Genomic DNA, 27011 nt, shown 5'->3' with positions numbered 1-27011 from the left:
ATGCACTAATTATTATTCATACTAGTGACGTCATCTCTGAGGTCATTTATTTACAATCGTAGTAGTCCGCGCAACGGATGGATGGCGCTGACCGTCTCAATCATGGCGTCATTCTGAAGACACAGGGGCCTATGGGAGTTGCGCTACCTGTTTAAATATACCTTGCTGGAACTCTCTTCTATAGTCTCGCAAGGAGTCCCATTGATTATCCCATCGGTTTTAGATGTAGGGATTGAAACACCACAAGGTGCACGTGTTGCATCTAAACAATCTTCATTGAACAGGTTTCATCGACGGAGGTAGCGTATTTGTTGGGGATTCAGGTATGTTATTGTAACGCAAAAGAGACTGCAGGATATCTATCTAATATATCATTTATATCATCAAGATTCGTCAGGAACCCTCGACGATTGCACTGAAGGATCGACATAGTGCAGCAAAAACGAATGGAAGTGTGCAATACGCGTGTGCTTTATAGACGAGTGTGTGCTGCTCAGAGACAATCTTATTTCTTTCGCGGGCATTATTGGCTGTATCGGAGTTTTTTTTCCGGGTAACAACCAGTTCCTTAGCTGATATTATCAAGGGGTGCGTCGCTTCCCGATAGATTGCAGTTGGCCTTTCTTTTTGACTGGATGCTGGTGTTTGTGAATGGGCATTGCGAGCTCGCATTTCATCGCACCCCATCGAGCTCACGTCCACGGATGGTTATGACTAGTGATGTCACGAACTTTTTGCGAACCCGCGGTTCGCAAGGTTCGACGAACCTTCGAATTTCTTGTCAGTTTCGCAAAGGCTCGCAAAAGTTCGCAGCTGAATTCAGCTGATTTTTTTCGTGGGGCCTTGGATGACAGGTAAGCGACGAAAGTCGTCCCCAGACCAGAGCCCACTCGTGTTCTGGATTCGTGATCAACGTAGTTTGTACATTTACGATTTAACTGCTAACAGTTTTGTGCCGTTGCCCTTGCGTGCTTTGTTTTTCTTACCGACTGTCTGTTTACTCTGCGAAGGTGTATGTAGGAATGTTAGGTGGTACCGTGGTAGGCGCAGGTAAGTTTCTGTTGCTAGAAAAGTACAAATCGAAGGAAAGCTAACTGATTTATCGAACATACCTTACAGGAGGACATATTGTCTGATGTGATTAAGCCTAATTAAGCCTTGAGTGGCGTACGTTAGACTGTTTATGTTTCCGGGCAGGTCACGCCAGCGCATGCGCAGTGAAGTCGAACTTTTGCGAACTTTCGCGAATTTTTCAGAGAAAAGTTCGAAAGTATCGAACTTTTGCGAACTCGAACCTTGCCAGGTTCGTGACATCACTAGTTATGACGAAAGTGGCGTCTGTGAGGAGGACGCCACTGAAGGGGTTGGTGGAACTAGAGGCACTTCAGCAGCAGAAGCTGGCGTTTGAAGAAGGGGTGAGAGTTCTGTGCTTCCTGTTATGCTGTCTGTCTGTACGAAGAGTGATCACCTGGGCAATTGACGCAGTGATGTGGCCCTCCCTAAGCAGCACACAATATTGGGCCCATATTGGCTGGTCAACGGCGATACGGGTCCAACACGGGACCCGTTTCGCCAAGATTTTCCCAACAGTGCCTCAAATTGGGCAATATGGGCCTCATATTGCCCTGTTTGAGCCATTATTGGGAAAATCCTGGTAAAGTGTAAAAGTGTAAACCCCATATTCGCTGAAAATGCAGCAAATGGTACGTTCAGGCGTTGCAAAAATGCCCAAGCAGAACGACAAGATTGGACGTTGATGCGTGTGAAATGCCCAATTGAATACGTCGTTACATCCAACAACTTCCCGCACATCATGGACATTGTTCGAAACAGTAAACATAGGTGGTAATCCCATTGTAACATTCACTAGAACTTGACAACTCAACTTTCCACTTTCTGGAAGCAGGCGCTATCTTGTTTCGCGATGCCAATGCCACTCGGTCGAACCGACTGAGAGTAAGCATGGCCGTTTCAGCGAAATCACGCGTCGTACAACTACTGCGCATGCGCGACAGTCGGATCCGACGCTTCGTACGGGCTAAAATGTCGCTGGTTCCCCTAATGATAACGGAACTGCGGCTAGGTCAAGTAAAAAAACACAGTGTTTGGTAGAAAGGGATGGCTCTTCTGTAAAGTTAGGTGCTTTCAAGTTACTGCAAGCAGTGCGAGTAGCAGAGGCGTATGTCCGTCACCGTTACGAAAGTGTTTCGCTCCTTCGTACTCCCTGAGTGTGTTGGAACTTTTTGGTTCATAGACTATTGTGATACCAACGAAGGCTCCTGAGGGACAGCTGGCAGTTTCGTGGGATTGCCTGCACTAGGTTAATCCTGCTCTTCGTTTTTAGGGCGAGAGCCGTACTATTTTTGAAATGTGCTATGGGCAAGCTTTAGCTCGTTCCATCCTACACTTGATAATACGATTGCATGTGTCCTTCAGCAAGACAGGCGTCGCGCCTGTTCTTCGTTTTGGGGCGATGCAGTGTTGTTATAATTGTATGCAACGTGGATCAATGAGACTTGCAGAGATGAAAAAGGAAAAAGCAGAGAGAAGTAATATCAGTGGTGGATATTAAACCGGATAATGTTTTATTATTACACGGACTCCCCGTTGGCATTATCACAGAAATATTGGCAATATTGGCGCACAATGGGCCTGCCAATATGGGCAGCCAATATTGGTACAATATGGAGCCCGGTTGCACTCCCGATATTGGTCCAATATTAGCAGCCCTTATTGGACCAATATTGGCGGTGTTGGCAGAAAATATGGATCCAATATTGAAGTGCTGCTTGGGTCCACACTCTTTGAAATCATGGTCCTGCTTGGTGCATAGAGCACAGCATGCAGATCCTCTACAAGCATCGGATGGGTGGACGAAGCCATAGCCCTTAAAACACCTGAGGGAGTTTGGCAAATAGGGGCGTAGATCGGTGGAGATATAGCCTACATTCAGTTTATCTGGAAAAGTGGGGCTATTGACAGTGAGAACGGTGCCTCTATTGGTGACGATCACTACTTTTGCATATTTTAATTTTTCTGACATCGATGACTCAATTATCTTTTAGGTTCTCCAAAATTTCCTCAACAGAGATTTCGACGTTTTCTGAAAGAGCTGTTAACACGCAAACGATGAAGGGAGGCAGGGATGTTTCTACTCATTAGTTCTATGGTTTCGAGGATGTGGTCGCTGTCACTCCCTCATGTACATTTGATGAATATGTCCGTGAATGATGTTTGTTAATTTCGGTAATGTCTGACGAAAGATATAAGACTGCCTTCTAGAGAAAGAACGATGACATCCTTCTAGAGGTGTGTGACCACTGCACAGTATCAGATATTCCAGTGAAAGAGATTGTTATTCATGGCTGTTGGGACAGCCGATCCCGACACTTTATTGTGTCTGATCAAATCATAAGAAGTTTTACCCATTTCAGGTTTACGTAATGAGTCTTCCGATTGGTCACCCACACTTCATAGTCACACAGGGAGAAGCTGCCAGAGTTATGATAACCCCCCACTGAAAAACACCATAATTATTCTGGTGCTTTGTGGTGTTCCTAAACTCTTGTGGTGTTGGTAATGTGCATATCAAAACTGTCTGGTGCGATACCAGACGATTCTGGTGATGTCACGTTCTCCTGATGTGCACGCTTAGTGAAAAGCTATTTTTGATGTCCACATCAGAGTGGCCTGCTCTGACACCAGAATGCTTCTGGTGCCCTCTTGTATGCTTGGTGTGCGAACTAGAGTGATACAGTATTTTAATCTAACCCTTAGCGCCGCAATACCAAACTCACGTGAAGGTCGACGTGGCGTGTCAGACGCCGCATAGTAGTGCACTAACCAGATAACGTCACACCTGCTCTCTTTCCAAGTGCGATGTCGTCTGGTGAGTGCGCTAAATGTGGCATGATCGAGCTCACCAACACGTGATGTCGTGTTTCATGCTTAGCTGCATGTTTCTTAGCTGGGCCTGAACTCGCGCCGTATCAGAAGATTGTCATCGTGAGTTTCAGGACCCAAAATGCAAAGCAATGCCAGATATACAGGTCACAAGGCTGATGGTCCTATTGAAAGAAACAGACTGACCAACCAAACCGCCCATCGCTCCATCAAAAACCCCCACCGCCACCGTTCAAGGCTTCTCCCCTTCACCTCACAACCTCTCGGCACGGTCGGACAACACCTTTAGGAGTAGGGGGCTAGGGTCCGCGCGGGCGCCACTCAGCAACAATCAGCGAACACTGATGGCCTGCTGACCAGGGCTAAAGTAACATGTATATCTCATTACACAGTCTATGCCCCTTTTATACCACGTGTAAGGCACAGATCACCGATGGAAAGGCTTCTATGCTAGCTGATGGTATGGACTTTTGTGTTATGTGTATAGGTTCAGTATTTTATGAACCTTGACTTACAGGACGTCTTGTACCACATAACTTTTTATGGAGACAGCATCATCACAGTTAAACAGAGTTAATTAATAAATATTTGTTTATTTGTCATCACTAGGAAACAAGGAGCAAGAAAAACCGTGGGGCTTGTCCAATAGCTTTCGCTAGTACAGGCTCATGCCCCGCGGGGTAAATGGAACAGAAAAACAGGTTAGATAAATAATGCAACAAACAGTTACATTCATGGGTTCAAATAGGCTGAAGTGTCCATAAGGTATCGTCGTAGCATGTTGCGGAATGACTGGCTGTTTTTAACCTCAAGAGGCATAGAGTTCCAGAGTCGCGGCCCAAAACACAGTGTCAATCTCGTACCATACACATTTTTTGGCCGATATAACATAAAGTCATTCGACATGACGCTTCGGTTACCTCTTGGACATTTTTGAAATATGTTGTTATTAGAAGGAACGTTATTCTTCACAACTGACTCTACAAGTATAGCACGACGCTCTCGAATAAGATCAGGCAGTAGGAGAATATTCAAAGAATTAAAAAACTCGATACAGGAAGTTCTACTGCCAGAACAAGTAATTAATCTTATAGCTCTCTTCTGAAGCCTGAACAGACGATCCAGATATGTTGGGAATGCAGTACCCCAAGAAGCGGCACAATAAATTAGATGACACTGCACAAATGAGAGGTACAATTGACGTAAAACATGTAGTGGAAAATATTGACGGGCAAGGAATAAAATGTGACCAGACTTGGAAATATTCTTAGCAACTTTATCAATGTGTGGTTTCCACGTGAGATGAGAATCTAAGGTCACGCCTAAGTAATTAATAACATGTACTTGTTCTATAACATTGTTATGAATTGAGATGCTCATTTTGACATATTTGGCAGAAGGCTTGCAGAAGACAAGAAACTTTGTCTTAGACGGATTCAACGTCAGACGGTTAATAGCAAACCAATGAGCAATCTTGTTTGCCTCATGGGACACGGTCGGCGCAATTTCGGAAATATCTGGAGAGCTGAAGAGGAAACACGTGTCGTCCGCATACATGAAAGTCGAATGCCTGTCGGAAACCGATGGAAGATCGTTCACATAAATCGAAAATAACACAGGACCCAAGACAGCTACACGCCAATACACACGCCAACAGCAGCATCTTAATGAGAATGGTGAGTGACTTATGGCAGCACGTTATATGTACGACACCAACAAATTTAGGCAACATCTCTCGCAAGATAGCCTCACCAGTGAACGCGGCGCCACAACTGGCGAAGCCGCAGTATACCATATCACTATCCGTTACCCAACCTATGCTATAGGTACCCTTCCTTGAGATAATGGCCCAATGGCCCAATCAATCAAATGCTTTATTGATCGCGAGCCAATACTACTACTACGAGCGGTAGTGCTGTCTGGAATGTGTTTGGTAGAAACTTTCCCACATATTTTACGTGTGGCGTAATGTGCACACTCTTTTTCACTGCGGTTCACACCCATGCTTGGTGACTGTGCCAACCTATTTGACGTGAAACAGCCTTTGAATCAGACCGACACAGGATAAAAGTTTATCAAAATGAACACGTCTATATAGTCTCGTCTTTGTAAGTCCGGAATTCCGTGACACCGGAGATGCAAGACTGGTGTCGTTCAATTGGATATATAGTCAACTCGGTCACACGACCGTGAGATCACGTCGCAGTAGTACCCGTCTCTTTGTTTAGTGCTTGTGGAGATCAATAGCCTAAGTGAGAATGAACTTTGGACAATATGGACAAGTGGACCTTAGACAATATTTCTTTGCGAAATACTTAAAATAAGTGTGCAAAAAGTTAAACAATTCAAGTTATCAGCCGCAGCCCGAAGAGCGAGCCTCAAATAGAGGTGCTGCACGTCATTCGAAAGCGAAGCCCCTGGGCTCTACATCGTATTGAAATGTGCAGCGCCGAGGAAGCGAGACCGTGTCGGGTGCGTCTCAAAGTTGAGGGGACGTGCGCGGAGGGGACGCCGCATCCATCTGTGTGGATGGACACCTATATATTGACATTCACTTTCGCTTTCACGTTATTTCACGTTAAACCAACAGCCGTGCACCCTGACACCGTCCCCACCCAATTTATACCCTCTTCTTCTCAATGCGGAGTTGTGTTGGGATGTAAATTAGAAAAGTATTATCAACTTCCTGCTGGGAGTCATTGTTGCTATAAAAAGTATGCGGTATAACTACTAATACCATCCACTGCGGTATAAATTCTAGTCTCCCACAGGCATAAAAAAACATTTCGCCTTTTGTGGAGGTACACTCAAGACTGCACAAGTTATAGCACAGGCGATTCACACCCTGAGAGGTATAAATATTTCTAACGGCGTTGACATGTGCATCAAATGCCAGCACAGCCTGTAAATTTCTATACAGCTGAACACGCATACCCAATAACCAATGTACCAGTCAAAATGTACATTGTATTCAAAATGTATACTCATGTAGAGCATACAAGATAAGGAGTGTCAAGACGATGTACCTACCTTATCTGAGTACCTGATGCATACATATACCAGCTGTAAACCCTATGATCTGTTAGCCATAAGTATTGTACCTTTAGAGTGGCATACCCTTCAGGTACAGTACCTTCTATGAGGTACCTTACAAGGTTTGGTTCATGGGTAAAAAATTCAGCGAACCGGTAAAGGCGTATGAAGGGAATGCCTCAGGACTTGAGCTGCCGATATCTCGAACAGCGAAATATTGGCGGCTCTCGTCCTGGGGCTCTTCCCTTCTTACAAGATTTCCTGTACTGCATAAAGTAAAATAAATGTTTAAAATTTATCTCTGAACAGAGGGTTGTGTGAGGGATACAATTTTTACAATGTACCATAATATTTTTGTACTACAATCGACCTGTATTTAGCGGTCTCCAGGCTTTTCTTTTTTTTTCTTTTCTGGGCTGCGAAAACTGTAACGCAATATAACAAGAAAACACAATTGTGTTCAGAAACTGTTGATGTAAAGGTATACAAGTTTCTCTCTTTATTTGACACAGGTATTTCATAAGAAAGCTGTGAGAGCAGCTCTGATGTCATCTTTGGCAGGTGTGTTATTCGGCCAGGTGTACCGCGTGCAGCACAGTGTATGCAACTACTGCACGAGTAATTGATAACAATACGTTAATTGACTTGTTTATTAAATACTTACATATTTTTCTAACAGGCAGTCTTCACAGATTCCAAATCTGCACTTCACGCAATTGAAAATTCGGGCATACGAGGCCCATCCGCACCCCTAGTAACAGATGTGTTAATGGCTTACCGCACTATATACGCAGCAGGCCACAGGCTAGTTCTCCAGTGGGTTCCAGCCCATTGTGGTGTCGTGGGGAACGAGCAGGCCGACGGCGCCGCAGAAGCAGCACTCTCGTATCGAAAACAGACCAGTATTGTTCTGCTGAGAGGAGACCGCCGTTCAATTCTCCGACGCCTAGTGACACCCCTGGCTTCCCGCCAATGGACAACCGACATTCTTCCCCCCTCTATGTTGAGCAGAGTTGATCCTCGCTCGCTTTCCGCATGCCACGAAACCTCTCGTCAAGATGCTGCATTAATCCACCGAATGCGCCTCGATGTGGCCTTTACAGCTCAGTGGCGTTACCGCTTGAGACAAGTTGACTCTCCCACCTGCTGCCACTGTGGTGTGCTTGAGGATCTGGAGCGTATTCTTCTTCATTGCTCCCACTACCAACCTTCCCGAACCACACTCTCCGAGTCTCTTCGTCAGCTGGACTCTCGCCTCTTCTCCCTATCGAAATTGCTTGGTCTCTGGCCTAATCCAGCCCAGCAACGCTCTGCGCTCAAAGCTCTTCTGACGTTTCTGCACACCATCGGACTTCGATCGTTATTGTGAAGGGGCTCGTTATTTTATTCCCCACATTCCCACCAGCAATGGGGTAGAGTATAGCCTATGGCGATGAACCTCCCCACTCTCCAAAGCCAAAATAAAGTTGTTGTTGTTGTTGTACATATTTTTCGCGAAATGTGGCATAGCATTATCCGAGTCAATCATTATTCAAGTCCATCGCCCTTATTGAACACCCTGAGAGATGAACGTACCTTGAAGTATTAGTTGTTAAATTTTGAAGTGCTAAACAGCCCAAAGCAGAATTGCGGAGAAACAGCGACAGGTAATCCGCGTGAGATAGCAACATATTTTAAGTGATTGGAGTAGCGTTAATTTACTACAGTCCAGCAACGGTAGCGACGGCGCGAGTTGTCTAGAATGCACAAGATGAGGAAACTCGAAGTGCATACACAACCAAGCCGTAAAAAGTTGGAGGAAGAAGACAAACATGTCAACGTCAATCCTCCCGCATAGATGTCTATGGTTTTTCGCGATTTGTGGTGGGAGCCTCGCTTGCGTTAGGTTATGTTAGATAATTGGAAGACTCGCGTAGATTCCAACGCTGTCAAAAAAAAAAAAAAGCAAAGGATACCTGTTTACCGACAGCACACTTTGTCATACAATGAACATCGCTATCATCCTACTCCTACGAAAAATGCCGTGCCGTTGTAGGCACCGTATCTCAGGCAGTCTGTCGTTGCTCACAGAGGGACGCGTGCCGAACGGAGATACCAGACATATATCGCATTCCATAAGGTGACCAAGGAAACGACATTTCCCACTCAAAGGGTCTAATAAAAATTACTCATTTGAGAAGCAGGCATTTAGTGGACGCGTGTCCGTAGCACCATGTACAACGGCGGCCTGAGAAACTAATAGCATCGAGGGACTGAGGAACCGGGGGTGCGAGCGAGTGGAGCAATGTTCGATGTTTTTTTTAGAATCTACAAAAATCATGGCGAAACGGGGGGAAACAAAGACAATACAACCGATCCTGTTGTCTGTGTCGTCAGCGTTTCCCCCTGCTTATAAGTGGACATGTAGAAGGGATATAAGAGGGTAAATGTAAATGGAGGTAAGCCATTTGAAGTTGAAGTATTCGAAGGTTTTTTAATAGAAGGGATAATTGAAGGTAATTCGGAGTAATTAAAGCAAGAAAGTTGAGTTTAAAGGTTATGAATGTAAGGTACATCTAATTAAGAGAAAGATTAAATGAAATTAAAGATTACCGAAAGTAACCGTGCGTGGCCAGAGCTAATTAAATGTAATAAAAGGTAATTACTGTCAATTAAAGGGAAATTGAGACAAATTAAAGCAAATAAATGTAATTAAAAGGAATGAAATGAAATTCGAGATTACCTCATGTAACCTAAGGGTACCTTCGGTAATTAAAGGGTAATTACAGGGTCATTGAAAGTTTCGTACCGGATGTCATGTATAGACCGGAGACGGCGAACAGGAAGTCAGGTTTAGACCGGAAGTCGGTACCCGGAAGTCAAGTATGGACCGGAAAAGGGGCTTAATGCTAACGCATTTTTCTCGCATTTACCACTGAATCGCCACTGAGTTTTTTTGTGGGCAGAACTTTGAGACGAATGTTGCCACAGTTTCCCCCTGAAGTCAGACCAGGAGGCACACCAAACCCCATTCCTTCCGGCTGTCCTCTCTTCATCTCTCCACATATGTATGTCGCTCACTCGTAACGCTAACACGCAATCGCGAAGAGAAACACACAAGGAGCTTGGGACATCGTACGCGCTCGATGTAAAAGCAAGCAGGAAGCTTGCATGCTGCTCATCGGCGTGAACAACAACGTGATACCCGCCACTACAAAGGAATCAGGGGCTGGGCTCATCATAGTTTCACAAAGCCCCTCCGATCTGCTAAAGGGCCAGTTTTAGAACATTGGACGAACTCTAACAAAAAGATACGCGCGAGAAGTAACATCCCCATTTCTGCCTTGGACTCGACAGGTTTTTCGCAGAACGCATGCCGGTGGAGGAAGGGTACACGTGCTAGTGAGGGAGGCAGGTGTTCTGAAAGATGGCGTCTGTGCGTTCTCAGTCGAGGGATTTCAGAATTACGTGTGCCGTCCTTTTAGAACGGTGTGTGATTGTCTATCACCAGAGCATTAAGGGAACTGAATCGGATTCTGGGAAACCGTGCTAGAAAATACACGAGTCCTCCACGAAATTATGTGCTTGCTATGAAATAGATTTGTATTTCCGCGACTAGCGTAGCTGATGGAAGGAAGTGTTGAAGTCAAGTGTGAAGGGCCAAAAATTAACTCAGTTTAAACGGTAATTTTCATTTACGGAGATTATTACATTGCTTGGAGACATGGTTTACTGAGATATGCCGGGTGTTGAAAAAAGGGGAGCTCCAAATGACTGTGTTTATATCTTAGAGGGCGTGAACACAGATACGAGCATTTACATGTTGTTCAATGATGTGTCCAGACCCCCCAACCTAACACCCCACAAAGGACTCGAAGGCACCCCCTTCCTAAAATTTTGTGAGGTTACCCAATATCTCTTCAAAGAACATAAAAATACATGGAGCAGTGACGTCACACCCCCTGCGGGGCCCAATACACCCCCATGCACAAAATTCTGGGTAAACCACTTCACTTCTCCAGAAATGACTCCAGGTACTGTACTAAAGCCAGCGTGCTATTGATCCAAAAGGTGTTTCGTGTCATATCAACGAACACATCCGCGAGAAGATAAATGCAGGAGCTTGCTGGTTGATATGTGGCGTAGTATTGCCAAGCGATCTTTCTGTTGCTGAGGCGAAAGGCATGGTGTCCATGGCAGTGTCCATGGCTGACCTCACAAGGAAACGTGCCAATACTTGCCTTAGAGCGTCTAAGGAAAGTACCCAGCCAGAACGCACAGCCGGTACCGTGATTCGAACCTCGGTCAGATTCCAGTTGCGACGTGTAAAAGTTTTCGTCTTTTCCACGGAGCTAGGGGAACTGGAGATGTCAGTAAGACACGAAAACGAAAAGAAAGAAGGAAAGAAAGAACAGGACAAGTATTCGTGCTAGTCTCACAGTGAATAACTCTTGTAATTTCCTTGTAATTTCCTCTGTAATTCTTGTAGTATTTTTTTTAAATCCTGTGTTATATGACTGCTCTACTGCAACAAGAGAGACGGGTCAATATGCTTGTTACCTGTTAGGATTTCATTTTGTGTCGGAACGTTTTTTGTTAGGAAACCTGTTTAAATGACCAAGTGCGTGTTTAATACGCACATGTTGGCCGATGTAGCTGTCTTCACTACAACCGTTATTGTGGGCGTTACTGTTTAGAAAAATGCTGTTAAGCGAATTGAGGCTCTGACGTTGGAAACAGTGAAAGATCAATGGACAGAACACAAAACAAGCTGTGCAAGATGGGGATGATTTTGGCAGCAAGCACAATGAAAAGAGTCTATTTAGCGGATAAGTTTGAACGCTATGTTTCTAAGTGTGAATGAATCCGCGATCAAATATAATATCCGCATTTTTGCATCTTCATGATGAGCCAAGATAGCGACATTTGGTTGCGCTTCCGTTTCCCAACATCGACTGCATTACCCGCAGTTATGGGTTGCCATATGGACAAACGCCTGGTATGCCACTACTGTCCCTTGCGTATGCTGCCCACTAACGAATAAGATTAAAAAAAAGAATAACAGCAAAATGAGCGCACACGAAGAACATGCATTGTTCAGATGTGTCCTGTTTGCTCCCAGCCTCGTTTTTGTCTTTTTCTTTTCTTTTTCTGCGTGTAACGCACAAGCTCATGGGGGTGGGCAACGTCACGACTACCGCTATTGGGGAAAGTGCGTCCTGGGCCGACTTCGAAGGGAACTCTGCCGACATATATATCACAGCGTCTGAGGGACAACCCACGAAAAACCGGGACGGCACAACTGACACCGGGATTCGAACCCCAGTACCTCCCTGCCTGACGCCACATGGCCACCATACCCAAAGTTGACCAATCGCCGCCGACAAGAATGGCACTGGCGTAGTGAGTACGTAGCTACGTGCGCAGTCCTTGTTTTGGTTCACTTGCATAGCAAACGTTTGTCAATTCATATATCAAGGTTCGTTCGCTTCTCGGCTGTTCCATAAGGACGATGGATTTCAGTAATGGATGTTTCCGAGAAAACATGCAATGACTTCGTTGATTAATGAATTTAACAAATGTTTCGTCCAGTACTTGCACACACTGCCCTACGAGTATCCGCCTGACCGCATAAGTCGCTGCGAAGATGACATCAGTGCTGCTCTCACCGCTTTTTAATAATATATGTATCGAATAAAAAGCACCTTGTACATATCACACAATTCTACTATTGAGAGGAAATAAAAAAATACTATGCAGTAAGTTCTAGAAAATACACCATTTGGTTACAACTATCATAAGTGTGGAGCCGTTGATTTTCTGCGTTTTCTCTCATGTGCCTTATTGGGTTTTATACTGACGCATTCAGCTTGTGCAGCATGATCTGACCCAGCAGGGAAGCGTCATCTTCTGTTTGGCCTTCTTGTGTCGCTTCTTCAAACACAAGCTGCACCGCTGATCAGGCCCTGCCGATAAGCGTGGCGTGTCGAAGGAGTAATCTCACTCACAAATTTCATGCCACGCCCTCAATTCCCTGCTCTAAGGATCACCTTGAATATGAAAATAATTGTGCGATAATGCTGGTCACACTACCACCTTTGTTGTGATCAACATCACTAATTAATGAAATATTAAAATGTATTAGAAAATGCAGCAATCCTTCAAACGACAACGGAAGACAGCACAGGCTATAACCAGTTAGAACACACTCCTCCTGAGATATGGTGACCTTTGCCACCGACGTCATAATAGCTACTGTTCCCCGAACACATGTAGGATGCATTATGCGCCAGCGCTCTTCCTGTGCTTATACTCACACATCGAGCTCGATCCTGCACATTGGTATCTCATTTCACTCTGTACCTTGACAACATAATTTTGAAGAAGTTGTTCGCCACAGCCTTTTGGTTTTAATTGGTCTGGAACACAATTCTTCTTGTAGTCCAACATACTGCAAAAGATAGCAGACAAATATCTGTTACATGACCCGGACCTTCTCGTGGCTAATAAATTCTACTATTACTATTCGCACTAATTATAACCAGCTCCGGATTGTAAGACAGACAACACGTGACATTGAAGCACAACCCTACAGGGAATACAAGACGTGATCACATTGAATTCTTCCGCAATTTTATTTAGATTCAATGAGAAATCAGACTTCCAATTCGTCTAACGTGTACAGGACGACTATCTATCATTGACTGAATTGGACGTTTGCAGTGAAGCTGCCTTCGCGAAACCGGGTTCCGCCGCGTTGTGTGGCGAAGACCGCATCCACGGAATAAGGAACCGAATGGATGAATTGGTTTAATGGGTGCCAATGAGAAAGGCTGATTTGCAATTGATTTAATGAGATCAAATATTGTATGTATCACAAACTCCGCCAATACAAGGAATGAGAAGTCAATTGGAAGAATTGTTCTAATGGGTATCAATGAGAAACTGCTTTCCAATTGATTTAACGAGATCAACCATGCTGCTTGGCATGTTGGTAATACAATAAGTGAGACGCCAGTTGTTGAGGAATGGGCGTAATAGTGACCGACGGTACATGCTTATTCTAAAATTAAGTAATGATATGTTTAGGAAGAACGCTGTACGTCCGTGCAGAAAATGAACTAATTCGAGAACTTGTCTTACTCGGACAAATGAAATTCCAGAATACGCATTGTATCGAAAAATATGTCACTTAAGGAAATGAAAATTGAATGGAAATGTGAAATTAAAATTTATTCCTAACAAATCAAATAGCCGTTGCCGAATGTTGCGGAGGCTGGCCGCTGGCGCCTAGGCCAAGGAGGGCGCGTTGTAACACGTTTTCAATGCCGCACCACATAGTGGTTCGTCCGCCTTGAAAATTTTTTGTGAATTTTTTTGTGAATATTTCTTCAAATGTACATGTGCCGTGGTAACTTCGTATTCCTGCTCTTAGTTGAAGCTATTGTTTTTGCATTCCGTGCAACATTCAACAGGCCTTAAGAGGAAGCGTTTCTGCAAGTCCCCCCCCCCCCCCCCCCGCCGACGTATTCATCAGTCTGTTACCAAACGTCGAAGCGGGAGAATGTGCGTGATGAACGTCAAGTCGATGTGTCAGCCATTTTCGTTTTTTCAACGTTGTTACCGATGCTTTTAGCTTCTGCTCGCAGGCGAATATGAGGCTTGAGAGAACACAGCCAGATGTGCGTTAAGATCGCTATGAACGGCGCTGTGTGCAACGGTATGTAATGTGTTTTGTGCATATTTCATACTGACATGCCCTGTAAACGCGCAGTTGTTTGTTGAATATCCCATTCAAGTAGTTCGTTATATTTAAAATAAAGGAATACATATAGGATGCATGTATGAGCGTGTGCGATTCCTGCGATGGAAATAAAATGAATGCTGAAAGAGTGCTGATGCGAGCGACTCGGGTTGGATGAAACGTAGACATGGTGTTGAAGGAAGACAGGACGCTACGCAGACAACCGGTTCTTGCTTCGTGCTTCGCGCGCTGCATATTGCGAGCTAATGCACACACTTCCGTCTATACCCGTTGTGTGCCTCTTATGGTCGCAGAGTTGCATTGTTGCAAATGCAACCGTGCGACCTGCCAGTTTTGCAAGTTCTTTAAGTCTGGAATCGTTTTGGAAGACGCGAGGAGACATTGCACCCAGGATTGTATTGTCCAACCACCTGTAACTGAGCAACTTTAGAAATTGAATTAGTAAAAAAATGAAAATTTAATAGAAAGGGAACGCATGTCATAACAGATTCCGCGCATAATGCGCGGCCGCCTCAAAAAGCCGCATCCCATGGTGCCTCCCTAACTCCAGCGCTATCATGGCGCTGCGATCGAGAAAAGCGACTATTCATCCACCCATCCACAAGGCATGCGGAGACTAGCGGATTCTTTCCTCTCCGCAGACGCAACCGTAATGTCTCAGCTGGACCCGGCAGCTAGGGCGCTTGGTGAAATGACGCGGAGTATTCGCGTTAATGTTTCTCCAAACCAAACCCCACAGCGCGTTGTCCTCTCTAGCAGTACACTCTTAGAAATAGGTCTTCTATCGTGCCGTCAAGAGCTGCCGTGTCTTCTAGATTCACGCTCGAGGCCGAAGTTTTAGACGACAGCTGCCCACGTGACCCGAGAGAAAAGAAAATAAAAAAAAAGTCTTGCTTTTTTTGGCGCGTACGCCGTGTAGAAGACACGTTTATCACGTGACCAGGAATCGGACGTCGTGAAGTCTATTTCGTGTTGTCTAAATTTTTGCCGTGGTTTCTATGCGCTCAGGAGTGACCACCTGAGCGGCGTCGAGGACGAGTCACGTGAACTATGCGACGGGGCCAGACATGCTGGTGGCGCGGCACTGCTCACACCTCTTCTTCGATGCCATGCCGCCAGCGTTTCCTCGCTTTGCTGATTCTGGGATTCTTTTACAGGTAAGACACCTCGGTTAATGAATTTTATTGCGATAACTATGCTAGCAGCACTACTACCGTAGTGGCTACCTGTTACTTCCCCACGCTTCTAACGAGCATTTCGAAGGTGCAGGCGCAAATGGAAGTGTCATGGCGGTCGTGACAGAACGTCAACGAAAGTTATGTGGTGATGCTTGAGAAGTTGAGTAGTGAAGGTATTCGAGAGACGCTAATGTGTTATCAGCTGTATTCGGTTTGTAGCTCTGTTAGAATTGCCTCTAAACGTGGACTTCACGAGCGCTAACGTTTGTGTATGGCGCAGGATGTTGTTGTCTTTCGGGGGCTCGTTTCGACCGTGGCTTGAGTAACCATTCTCTGTCTCAGCTGGCCGCAGTGGGTATGGACGTCACCAACGAAGACTTCACTGGTGTTCAACGTGCCGCCTGGAGGAAATGTGCGTGCGATTCATACCGAAGACTGACAGATATTAGCCGGTACACGGCACAAGTGTTACCCGGAACATGCGTCCAATGCTAACACTCACCTGTCGACCATGACCGCATTCAGTAAGATACCTCTTTGATCTCTCCTCCTATATACTTGGTACTGCTGTGGTACCAATGTACCATTTTTCTCTCCTCGCTGCCTCACCTATCATCGTTTTATTATAAGCTATAGTTCGTACCCTTTCACTGTTGTCGATAGTGACTTTTATCACACTTAATGTTGTTCCTACCCACTTTGTAATGCGTCTTTGTCGTCGTTTACTTTGTCACAGTTACGCCTTGAAGCAGAATTCCGATTCGAGGCCAGGATGGGAAGCATGGAGGAAACGCTGCACGACGGGTGACAACTGCCATATCAAAATCAGCCCCCACAAAGAGATGTAGAGCCGCTGAAATATGGTGATCATATGCCCTTAGCAACAAACAGGTCAGCATCCCAGCGAAACTTGTTTCGTAGCGAGTTTCAAGCTTGCAAATAGTTTCGCAGCAGCGGCGTCGAGCCGTGCCGTTCTGTGCAATCTGATATTTTGACTATGTGTGGTTCTTATTCATTTTTATTTTCTCTGAGTCATTTCTCTGTGAACAGGGTATTTTGCATAGTTTGCAAGTGTAGTCAATATTCACTGTATCCCTGCCACAATTTCACAACTTTGCCGAAATAAAGTCTTCAATCCCCTTTGAAAAAAGTTCTGTTGACTGCAATCCTGCGCCGGGGGAGAGGGGAAGCAGGAGCGCGCGGGAAGAGGGAAACGACCGGGAAAGGAGGAAACTGTGAAGCATAAAACAGACGCCACTTTTGTGGCTTCTACGAGGGAAACCACGTGATGCGACGTCATTCCCCGCGCTTTCGCGTGGTCTCTACGTAGAAACGCCAAAATTACCGTTGTCGGGTGTCTGTATTAGACACGATAGAAGATCGATTTCTAAGAGTGTACTCCTAATTCCTTGGAGTGCTGCCAGTGGCGTATGAGGAACCGCAGGCAGCTTAAAGTATCATTATCGACAGGTGTCTGAACCTAAAACAACAAAGTCTTTGCCATGCACCGAGGGGGAGGGGGGGGTGTCAAGCATTCTGCTGAGTTCTGCTCCTACATTTGGCCCATATAAGCAAATCATTCAGCAAAGTTTAAAATTGTTCACGCATTTTCTTATTTATCATAATGCCGCTGTAAAATCGCCGGACGCACGCGACGAAGAGCTTACCAGCACAGTCGTTTGTCGTTGCCGGACATCAGGCCTCTAGAAATGATGCCGTGTTCCTGTTCGTATTTCCTCAAGCACACATCTTCCGCATCCGATATTGCGTTTTGAGTGCACTCCAAGCCTGAAAACGAACAGTATGATATATTTGGGTACTCATAGTACAAAGCATGAGTCCGCCTTTGATAACTTGCCTAGGGAATATCCCCTGAATATCCCCTGTTCCCAGCTTGACTTGTTCCACATAGATATATCAGTGGTATAAGCCGGTGGCGGGTCAAACCGCTTATATTTTGCTGCCCTCATTAACTGCCTGCAGCCTTATCCACAGCGCCACCGAAACGTTAACAACGAGAAAAATAACGCAATAAGATGACGTTGCATCACGTTGCGTGCACCAGTCGGCGTCCTGCTGGGGTTAGAGTTAGGCGGACGGCGCTGGTTTTTGGGGCAGTCTCCCCACGGCTGTGACACATTGCGACATCGCTTGCGTTGAACGTACCGTTGATATCGTGCAACTCTCACCGAACTTGCAGGTCGGGGCATCCGTGCACAATTGGCATTCGCCGGGCGGTCATGAAAGCGCCGGTAAGTATACCCTTCGAGCATGTTTACGAAATATTAACCATGCTGCCAGCACAAACAGCTCTCGCGGTCGCCTCAGAGGAAGGAAACGAAGCTCTGTACATCTACACCGGTAAATCACCTTTCAGTGATTGTGTTGTTACGTTATGTTGCACTCGCGTTTAGTTTTCCTCCCTGTCAAACTTTTCCTTCTTTCATACTTAACTGGTGACACTCCGTCCTGCAACCACACAGGACAACGACAGAGAACCGCCAACCAGCAATACCGCCAGCCCCTCTCAGACAGGTACAAGCGCTGTTTATAGGACCATTTTTTAACGCGCTAATCGCTCGTGTGCAGGTTTTGAAGCATTTTTTTTCTGTGGTAGACAAAAGATCTATGTATGTATTGGCAAAACATAATTGAAATACAAAGGGGTCTTTTCGGGAAACGGGCGCGCAAAATTTCGTGTTTCTTCTTTAATTATGTCTAAACGTTTGTCTGTTTCAGCGGATACGTGTAGGAGACACACGCATGGTAGATAAAATATAATATGAATGATAAAATGAAAGAGCATTAAAATATGAAAATAGGATGCATACTAAAAGAACGCAAGAATTTCTTCTAAAACTGGGGAGATATCGCTTCCAAAAACGGCAAAAAGTGAAACACCCGAATTCAAGGTCGGATTTTCTCGATTTTTTTGCATAAAAGCTATTAGGTAGAAACCGTTCGATTACTGTTGATCATCATGTATGATGAACTTCTAAATATATAAAAAAATCTGGAGGTCAATGGGACCTGCCTGCATGACCTGATGTGAAATCGGCCTGGGGGAACACTCATCTGAATATTTCGGGGAACGAAATTCGAACGAAATTTCGAATCATTCGTAGCAGCAGGCGTTCATGTTTGACCGCTTCAAACAACGACCTTGTCAGATCGTATCTATGCGACATAATTCAGGTCTCAATAACAAATTAGAAACAGAGGCATATTAACACGATAAAAATGACGGCGCTTGTATGTAGAAGATTGTGGACATGTGAATGAAAGAGTGTCACCAATTATTCGAGTAACTGCAGAAATCCTTGAATGTCTGCGCTGGTTTTTTTCACAAACCTGGGCCAGAGAGACTTATGCAAAACATAGATGCCTCTTATTGGGATCTCGAATAATGTGGAATTCACCTGCGAGCTTTCATTTTACTGCAGGATATTTTGGCGATTTAACGGATGTGTCCTTAATATCTTGCCATTCTAACTGTATGGTAGCGTTGATAACTATGCTCTTATTCAATTCTGTTGTTTATGAGGTACTGTGCGATATTATGTACACTGCAGCCCACTAGAGTGAGAATGGATGGGCATCATACCCACATTGGTTTTACCATGGTAATCCTTGTCCCTCAACTTCAATTGAACAAGTCCTTGTATGTTCAAGTGACTCATCCACTACAGTGTCCCACCGGTTCATCAGTAATTTGTGTTCCTGGTAGAGTACTGTTACGTGCTGTAAAAATACTTTGTCGAATCGGCAAGGGAACAGCATGTTTAGGTAGATTTTTCAGCTTAATGTGTGTTGCTGTTGTATCTAATTTGCCATCTGGGGAATGCATTTCGATTCAAGCATATCAAATGGAACACTGTTATTCTGCATTGCACATGTTTCCACCAAGATCACCTGCAAGAACCGCACGGGCATGTTGTGAAAATGCAACAACCTGCCTGCTCAGAAATACACCAGCAGGCCTCATACGTGCCAAAAGTATTGGTGCTGTACATGATCTTTGTGTGCCTTGGGTCAATAAAGATATACCGAATTTGCTTTCCACACAGGTGAGTGAAGTGTGGTGATTGGAGGCATAGCGTATGCTGACTGAAGCCAATAGAGGGCTCAGCGCATAACACTGGGGACGTACAGGAGACGCGGCGCATAGAGCACGTGACGTATAACGTGGAAGATTATATAAGCCGTGGCGGTTAACCCCTGTGGCGGATATATCCGGTCATGAAGTAAGAGTTATAAATCTACAAAATAACGGCGCTTATTTATCCGCCATCGTGTTTAGCGGCGCGGCGCAGAAGCTGCTTAACACAGTTTTTTTTTTTTTCGCTGTTCTCACGTCTAATAATATTTATGCACGTGCAAAAGAGGAATATGAAATAAAATAAAGTGAAACTTAACTGAGTTAATCCTTTGTGGAGGAATGCAAGACAGCACAATTGGTCCCAGTCATCATACGAATTTGTCCTCTATTTTTAAACATCCGGAAACGATAACACAATTTATAACATAAATTGCTTATAGTATAATATTATTTATAAATAATAGTTGCCCAGTTTTGTGGTGTAAAATGAGAACTGAAACCACGCCACTCTCGTGCGCAAAACCTGCGACGGGTGTTCACACGTCAGAGGGCCACGTGTTTTTTTATATGCTGATTGAACTACAGGCTGATCTGTTGACCTAATACGCCGCTTTCAGGCCCAGATAAGGAGAACAGCTCCCATGGCATTGTGGGTACTATGTGACTGGGAGGTGAACCGGGTAGGAATCCGAATGCCGCCTGTCCTGTCTGGGTGTTTTCGGCGCGTTTTCCTCAGTCGCTTTAAGACATATGTCGTCACAGTTCCCTGTGAAGTCCGCAAAGGGCGCTCGATCCTTATAGTGATGTTTCTCGCCTGAATGTGACTACGATAAGCATCCCATACCTACCACTACCACCACCAGATAAGGTGAACGTCATGTCTCTTCGCTCGAGAAGTGCGTAGTTCCGGTGTCTGCTGATTACGTATTAATATGTGGCGATTTCAACCTCAAAGTAGTGCTTGTTTCAGCTTTTTTGATAAGACAAGGGTCAATAAATAATGATTGCCGTTGATTTTGCTGTCTCGCATTTTCTCGGAAACAGTCAATACCATACCATAGTGACTTCTAGGTAATTCGGTCCTCCAGTAATTACAAGTACTTTTCCGCTGAGTGTCTGTCTGGCTGCAAAAATGGCATTGCTGCTCCCAGTTTGTTTTGTTTTATCTTAGAGCACCCTGTGTATTGTTTTAGTTATTTATCTATTATTGGTATAGTTCTAGATGAAAATGCGGGTAACAGGTCTTCCAGCGCACGCATTGCGCGGACGGCCTCAACCATGCCTTTGCCAGTCGTCTATTATGCTCGAACATGATGGAAAATAATTGTGACGTAACGCTCTGAGTTATTATTATTATTATTAGTTTCAAGGGTGTGGTCATTGGCATCGACATATAGATCTTGATAATGCCCGAGGCACAGAGCCTCGTTTTTCGTTTTTTTTTTTTCGTTGTTGGGATTATGCCTGTGTCCTTTACCTCCCCTGCTTTTCACTATTGTATTCAATTGAAAGGATTGCAGCTCTTCTTGATTTTAGGTTTCTTTACTTATGATGACTTATCTGATACTTTATGATGAAACATCTTTTCTTTTTCTGCATATCCCTGTGTACTAGTGGTACACCTAACTCCGCGCAGCTGCGATCTTTTACCATAGAATTGAAAATGGAACATAACAGAGGGGGAAAAGTTTGAGGGAGACAAACCGAGACACCGATAATACATTCTTTTTTTCTTTCTCATTTTTATTTCGTGCTTGTACACTAATCGCTTTTCGATTTTCGTTTTCATTTGTGACATTCTGGTATATATGTCTTTGCGGCCCTCTTCGATTTCAGCTACTGTCACAAGTTCATTGAATTGAAAAAAAATCGTGCAATTCTCTTCCAGTCACTCAGAAATGTACGGCTGTATCATTGCACTTTCAACGTTTTGCGAATCACGTGGCACTATATGACGTGACAGGCAACAAAGTGAACGGCACAACTGGTTCTAGTTAAATAAGCGAGTAGAAAGTTATCTTTTGCCTTGATTATGTGCACCTGTATGCAGCTTGATTATGTACAGGGCGGTAATTCATTGCTTAGACTTTTGTAACAAGAAAAAGAAAAAAATGAGAGCAACAGCGATGATATCTTGCACACATGGTACTTTTTGGGCAAAACGCGAGTTGTCTTACGTATCTTCAAACAAACACTTACTTTGAAACAGAAATCGGTAAAACAACAGCTTTATTTTAGGATGATAAATGGGGAGTATCATCGCGAGGGGCGATACTCTACCCCATTAATGGTCATGATATACGGAATGAAGAAATCGCAAAAGTATGCTATGGAAATGAGTCGAAACAAAATCCTCAAACCTCTTGAGCACAAAAAGAGCGACGCTCTTTCCATGTCAAAGAACCACGTGGTTTCGAGCGATGGAGCTCATCGCAGTACGGGCTGTTCAGATAGATCGGCCCCGTTTCTGGACCATATAAGCTACAGACAGCCAAGGCCTTGTCATTTCGGCGCTCGAGAACTGCGTACACTTCTAATTTCGACTCATTTGCACAGAAGACACTTGCGATTTATTTCTCGAGTCTGCTCGTCTTCGGATTTTAGAAAACGGGTTAGGATTTAAATAACGACTGGCTCAAAATCTGCTATTTTAACAAATAAACAAATAATTTTAGGGAATTAGTCGTGCAATGTTGTGTCGTAAACGATGACAGTTATCTTATGTGTAACTTGTATATTTTATGTTGGGTTATTTCAGGAATTTAAATAACCCACCATCGACAGATACGCCTGGTCGTCCAGCGTTGCAGCACGAAAATACCGGAAAAGTATTTGCGGTACTTTTATTTCGTAGAGGTAAGGTCTCGAATTTCTGTGCAGTCATTTCTGCTTTGCAGAATATGGTCAAGGCGTTTTTGTCATGGTCGGAGTGGTGCAGTTGTATACATTGTCTGCTTATCCGGAACGCTGTCTCGTTCTTTTTTTTTTTCTCATGTTCTCATGTGTTTACTGAGGCCTTTTGAGTGGAATAATAGTCCAACATTCTGGGTGTTACGAGAGGTTCATTCACGAGTTGTATTTAGGTACTAATTGAGACAACTATTTCATAAACTGTTGAATCTTACGTAAAGAGTGAAGCCAATGTTGCTCTGAATTCGCCGCAAAGTACCTACCTGTCGTTGCTACCAGCAGTGAGTGTCATGTTGTTGAACATGGTGGTATGAATGGCCTTAGGCTGGTCACACCACCAGCTTTATTAGGATAAATATTACAGAATAAAGGAATTAAAAGTAGACTTCAAATTTTTCGACTATTATTGGGAAGATAATGGCCGCAGGGGCCGGAGCGCTTGTGAAATATGACCACTTTATCGCTAGATTTAGAAACAATTGTTGACAAAAGCCATGTAAGATGATTTATGCCCCTGGCATTCTTTTTTATTTGATACTCACAGACTGGCTTCGATGTTCCACAGTCGGCGTTGATGTCCTTAAAGAAATGCTCAAGAAGAAACGTCTCGTCGCATCTTTGTCTTTCGAGTATTTCCGGAACACAAGTCCTGCTGTATTCGATCATACTGGAAGAGATAAGACGCAAGCAAGGATCTCCTAAATTAAAGAGACATTCCGACGCCATCCCGTAACATCCCTTGATTGAGCCACGCAGAATAAGCAGCACAGTGAACTGCGCAGGAGAAATGGAAGAGTTTTTCCCCTCACTCGAAGCGGCAAGCCACCTCAAACGAAAGTCGAGATGATTCGGAATCAGTCATGTTCCGTGAGAAATAGCGTGTCGCCCTTACTGGCCAAGTTTTTTTGACGAAATCATACACCCCCCTCCCCACCCCCCTGTTCATACAGCGGACCTACATCAATAGCCGCGTTTATATAAACTCCACAGAGCGGCTCTAGTTGACTGCCGAGTCTAGGTGAACTGGACCCGACACATGCTTACATGAAGTCACTCAAATGGGAGCCGGTCACAGTGAATGCGTTTTCCAGTTTCTCTTTCTGGACCTGGCCTGGTGCTGGCCTGCACTGACCGTATGGCTGTCTCGGACGCAGCGATAGGATGGATTCGGTCGCACAGTTCGCTCTATCAGAATTCGGCCGAGCGCATTTACATGCACTTCGGTGATCGCGTCGAGCGAGTCAACCCAGCCCCGCTGTCGAGTTGACGCTACTCGACTCTGCGTGGCTTCAGCTCGACTCAACGTCGTTTACATGAGCGAATTGAACTCGACACCTCGATCCGCTTATATGAAGTTGCCACTAATCTGTATGCTGCCAATATTGAGGAGAAGCAAGCACAAGGAGCTGCAAGGAGGAAGAGCAAGAAGGAGGGGAACAGTCTATGAGCTTTTTTCTATATGCTGTTGCTGTCACAACAAATGTCATTCCCGGGATAATGCCTCAGTCAAGCTGCCATCCGTTGCTTTTTGGCATATCCCCTCAAACTATGTATGTGTTCCATATTCGCAATAAAGAAAGAAAGAGAGCTCAGCCTGCAGAATCATACATCTTGGCCTTTCTGCAAATTGGCATGCAATCACCGAGTACGTTAGCACACTCGCTAGTCAGCAAGTACGAACCCTTGGCAGAGCGACACCGCAAGTTCAGATGTCTTGAGCATATCAAGGAATAGTATACGTTGCACAGACCACAGGCTCACTCTCCACCTTCTACTGAGTTCCCGTTCTCACTCACCTGTTTGCACATTTGTGTTTCGTGAAAAGTGTGTCAGCACGCGCACAGATATGGAATATCCGCTCACGAAATGGAAAACATTTCGTGAGATGTGACGGCGTGCAAGTCTTCTTTTCTTCTTTAGAAGATATAAGCTAGAGAGTTCAGTGCATCGTATGCTATCGTTTTTACGTATCAAAGGGATATCGTTAGTGGTTCTGCGCCAGCGCAAAAAATGGAGAGCTTCGCGCACTGAGAAGAACCAACACGCTGCCCGTTACGTCCTCAAAGCAGACAGCATACGTCAACTGTCTAATTAACTGTCTAGATAACTGTCATCCCTACTTCCACAAGTAGCGGCGACGCAAAAAAAAACGAATAAGGAAAGGGAGCAAAGGGAACATTCATAGGAGAATCGTCGTCAGCTGTACTCTGACCCGAATTTTCATTCACTGAAGCAGTGCAGAGTGCTACGGAATACCTGTGTGGGTTCACAAACCAGTTTCCAGGTGTGTGCCAACGAAACAACGACAGCGATCCTTATCAGTTTCTACTGGCATGTCTCGGGTACACGCATCAAAAACCAGCAAACGCTGCATAGACAGCGCGAGCTCACTTCCGCACTCGCCATAGTACAAGAATGGACACCCGCCAACACACAACTTCGTCTAAACACGATTTAATTAGCAATTAGAGTTAAATGAGACCCCCCCCACATTAATCAGCACCCTCCTGGGAGTCATAAATGCGTTTCATTAATTGCGGAGCATCTAACTCGTGCCCAGACCAGCTGTGTGTCGGAGGCAACCTGTGTCCGTAAAAAAAAATAGATAGAAATAGAGTGGAGAGAAACAATTTATTCGAAAATCAACGATGCCGCGGCGAAGAAACCGCTCCGGAACACCCGAGTGACCAGCGACCACCATGTTGCTTGTTGACAGGCGGTAGTTGCAGGGATCGACGACAGGTGGCCACCTAGTTGCAAGGCATCACACCAGAGGGCGCCACCATCATAGCTCTATGCGAGAAAGACAGAGAACAAGATACTAGCGGCAGGTAAAATTGCAACACTGCTCAACAAGTCTAGGCATGCCAGAGCGCGTGGAAAAGGCTTAGGGGCGACCGGTTAGGCCTAACCTCAGCGTCACCGCACAACGCTACGAAATTCAACAGGTAACACAAGACGACAACCACAAAATGCTAGGCTCACAACGCTAAATGTGCATCAACAGGCTTGGTACACTACGGGTCACTGCTAAACAACTCTAAACATGCGCGTACGGGGAATAAGGCCTATCCGTTACGACAAACATGCGAGAAGAGGCTTAACACGAGCGCGGTAACATCGGACACGGCAAATCACTCATCTTTGCCCCCGCGGCGACGGTGCGTCCGATCCTGACGACAGTCAAGGATCAACTGACGCAACACAGGGACGGCGGAGCGACCGACCGCACATCCTCACTCCACGAGGGCCAGCGCGCAACAGTGCCGTGCATGCCAAAGGGAGACTGGCCATTAATGGGACCTGCCTATACCTGAGGCTCCACCCACTTTTTGACGGATCTAGCCAATCACAGGTCGAAATACAGTTGTCTATTATTACATCCATCCCGTACTTATACCTCACCCTTATTTACTGGGCGGTACCATTTTAGAGAAAATTGATTAATTTGGATTGAAACGGATATCACTGGTGACAGACCACAACGACGGATTTTGCGTCCACTTTTATCAACGCCATCTGCATGGAGAGAGGCATGCTGGGAAGGCTCAGAATTGCAGAAATGGTTGCTGGCAGAAGTGATTGGCCAGGATGGCAGTACAACCGCTTCTTCGTAGCAGACGACAGCCGGTATGAAGTTTTATATCACGAAGTGTAAGTACATTGAATCAAAATGGAGCAAAGGTGTATGTATAAATAAAATGCAATTATATAATGCAAAATCCTACGTATAAGAGTCGTCCTTCTTGCTATTTTCCTGGTATCACGATCTTAACTAGGCCTAACGTTACGACGAAATATTCAATTTTCACGTAAATAATGATGGCGGAGCGAAAGTTGAAGCTGATTTTGCACATGCGTACATGAGGATACATACTCACAGTATGAAATTAAAGTAGACTGTGAAAATTTTTTGTCACGAAATCTCCGCTTCCCCGTTCCAAGCACCATCCTCCATTTTGGAGAAAATCTGGTGTCATGGCAGCTCCCATGGAAAACGGTAACCAATGAAATGCGCCTAAGTTTGATTGACTGGTCGAGCCTCTTTTTTAGGCTCCTCCTAATGGCCAGACTCCCTTTGGCATACACGGCACTGGCGCGCAAGTGAGTGGAGCGCCTCCCCGCGGCCGCTACGCATGCGCGC

The 27011-nt window shown here is 45.0% G+C and overlaps 1 protein-coding gene and 1 long non-coding RNA gene across 2 annotated transcripts in view; one reads left to right on the top strand and one right to left on the bottom strand.

Moving 5' to 3' along the window:
- The window catches only part of LOC135376001 (uncharacterized), an 83649-nt gene that overhangs the window by 49423 nt on the left and 7215 nt on the right, over nt 1-27011 (bottom strand). The window contains exons 2-4 of the mRNA XM_064608623.1: nt 23410-23534; nt 17526-17646; nt 13233-13366 (exon numbers count right to left, since the gene is read on the bottom strand). Coding sequence (XP_064464693.1) covers nt 13233-13366; nt 17526-17646; nt 23410-23533 — 379 coding nt within the window. The 5' untranslated portion in view covers nt 23534. The remainder of the gene's footprint in view (nt 1-13232; nt 13367-17525; nt 17647-23409; nt 23535-27011) is intronic.
- On the top strand, nt 15798-16680 carry LOC135376004 (uncharacterized). The gene is made up of 3 exons (XR_010417474.1): nt 15798-15837; nt 16201-16382; nt 16595-16680. It is a non-coding gene; the product is annotated as an uncharacterized LOC135376004 (long non-coding RNA).

Source organism: Ornithodoros turicata, unplaced genomic scaffold (assembly GCF_037126465.1).
Source record: "Ornithodoros turicata isolate Travis unplaced genomic scaffold, ASM3712646v1 ctg00000968.1, whole genome shotgun sequence".
NCBI classification, from domain to species: domain Eukaryota; kingdom Metazoa; phylum Arthropoda; class Arachnida; order Ixodida; family Argasidae; genus Ornithodoros; species Ornithodoros turicata.
Note: the sequence above shows the minus strand (reverse complement) of the source record. Positions and strands in the feature narration are given on the sequence as shown.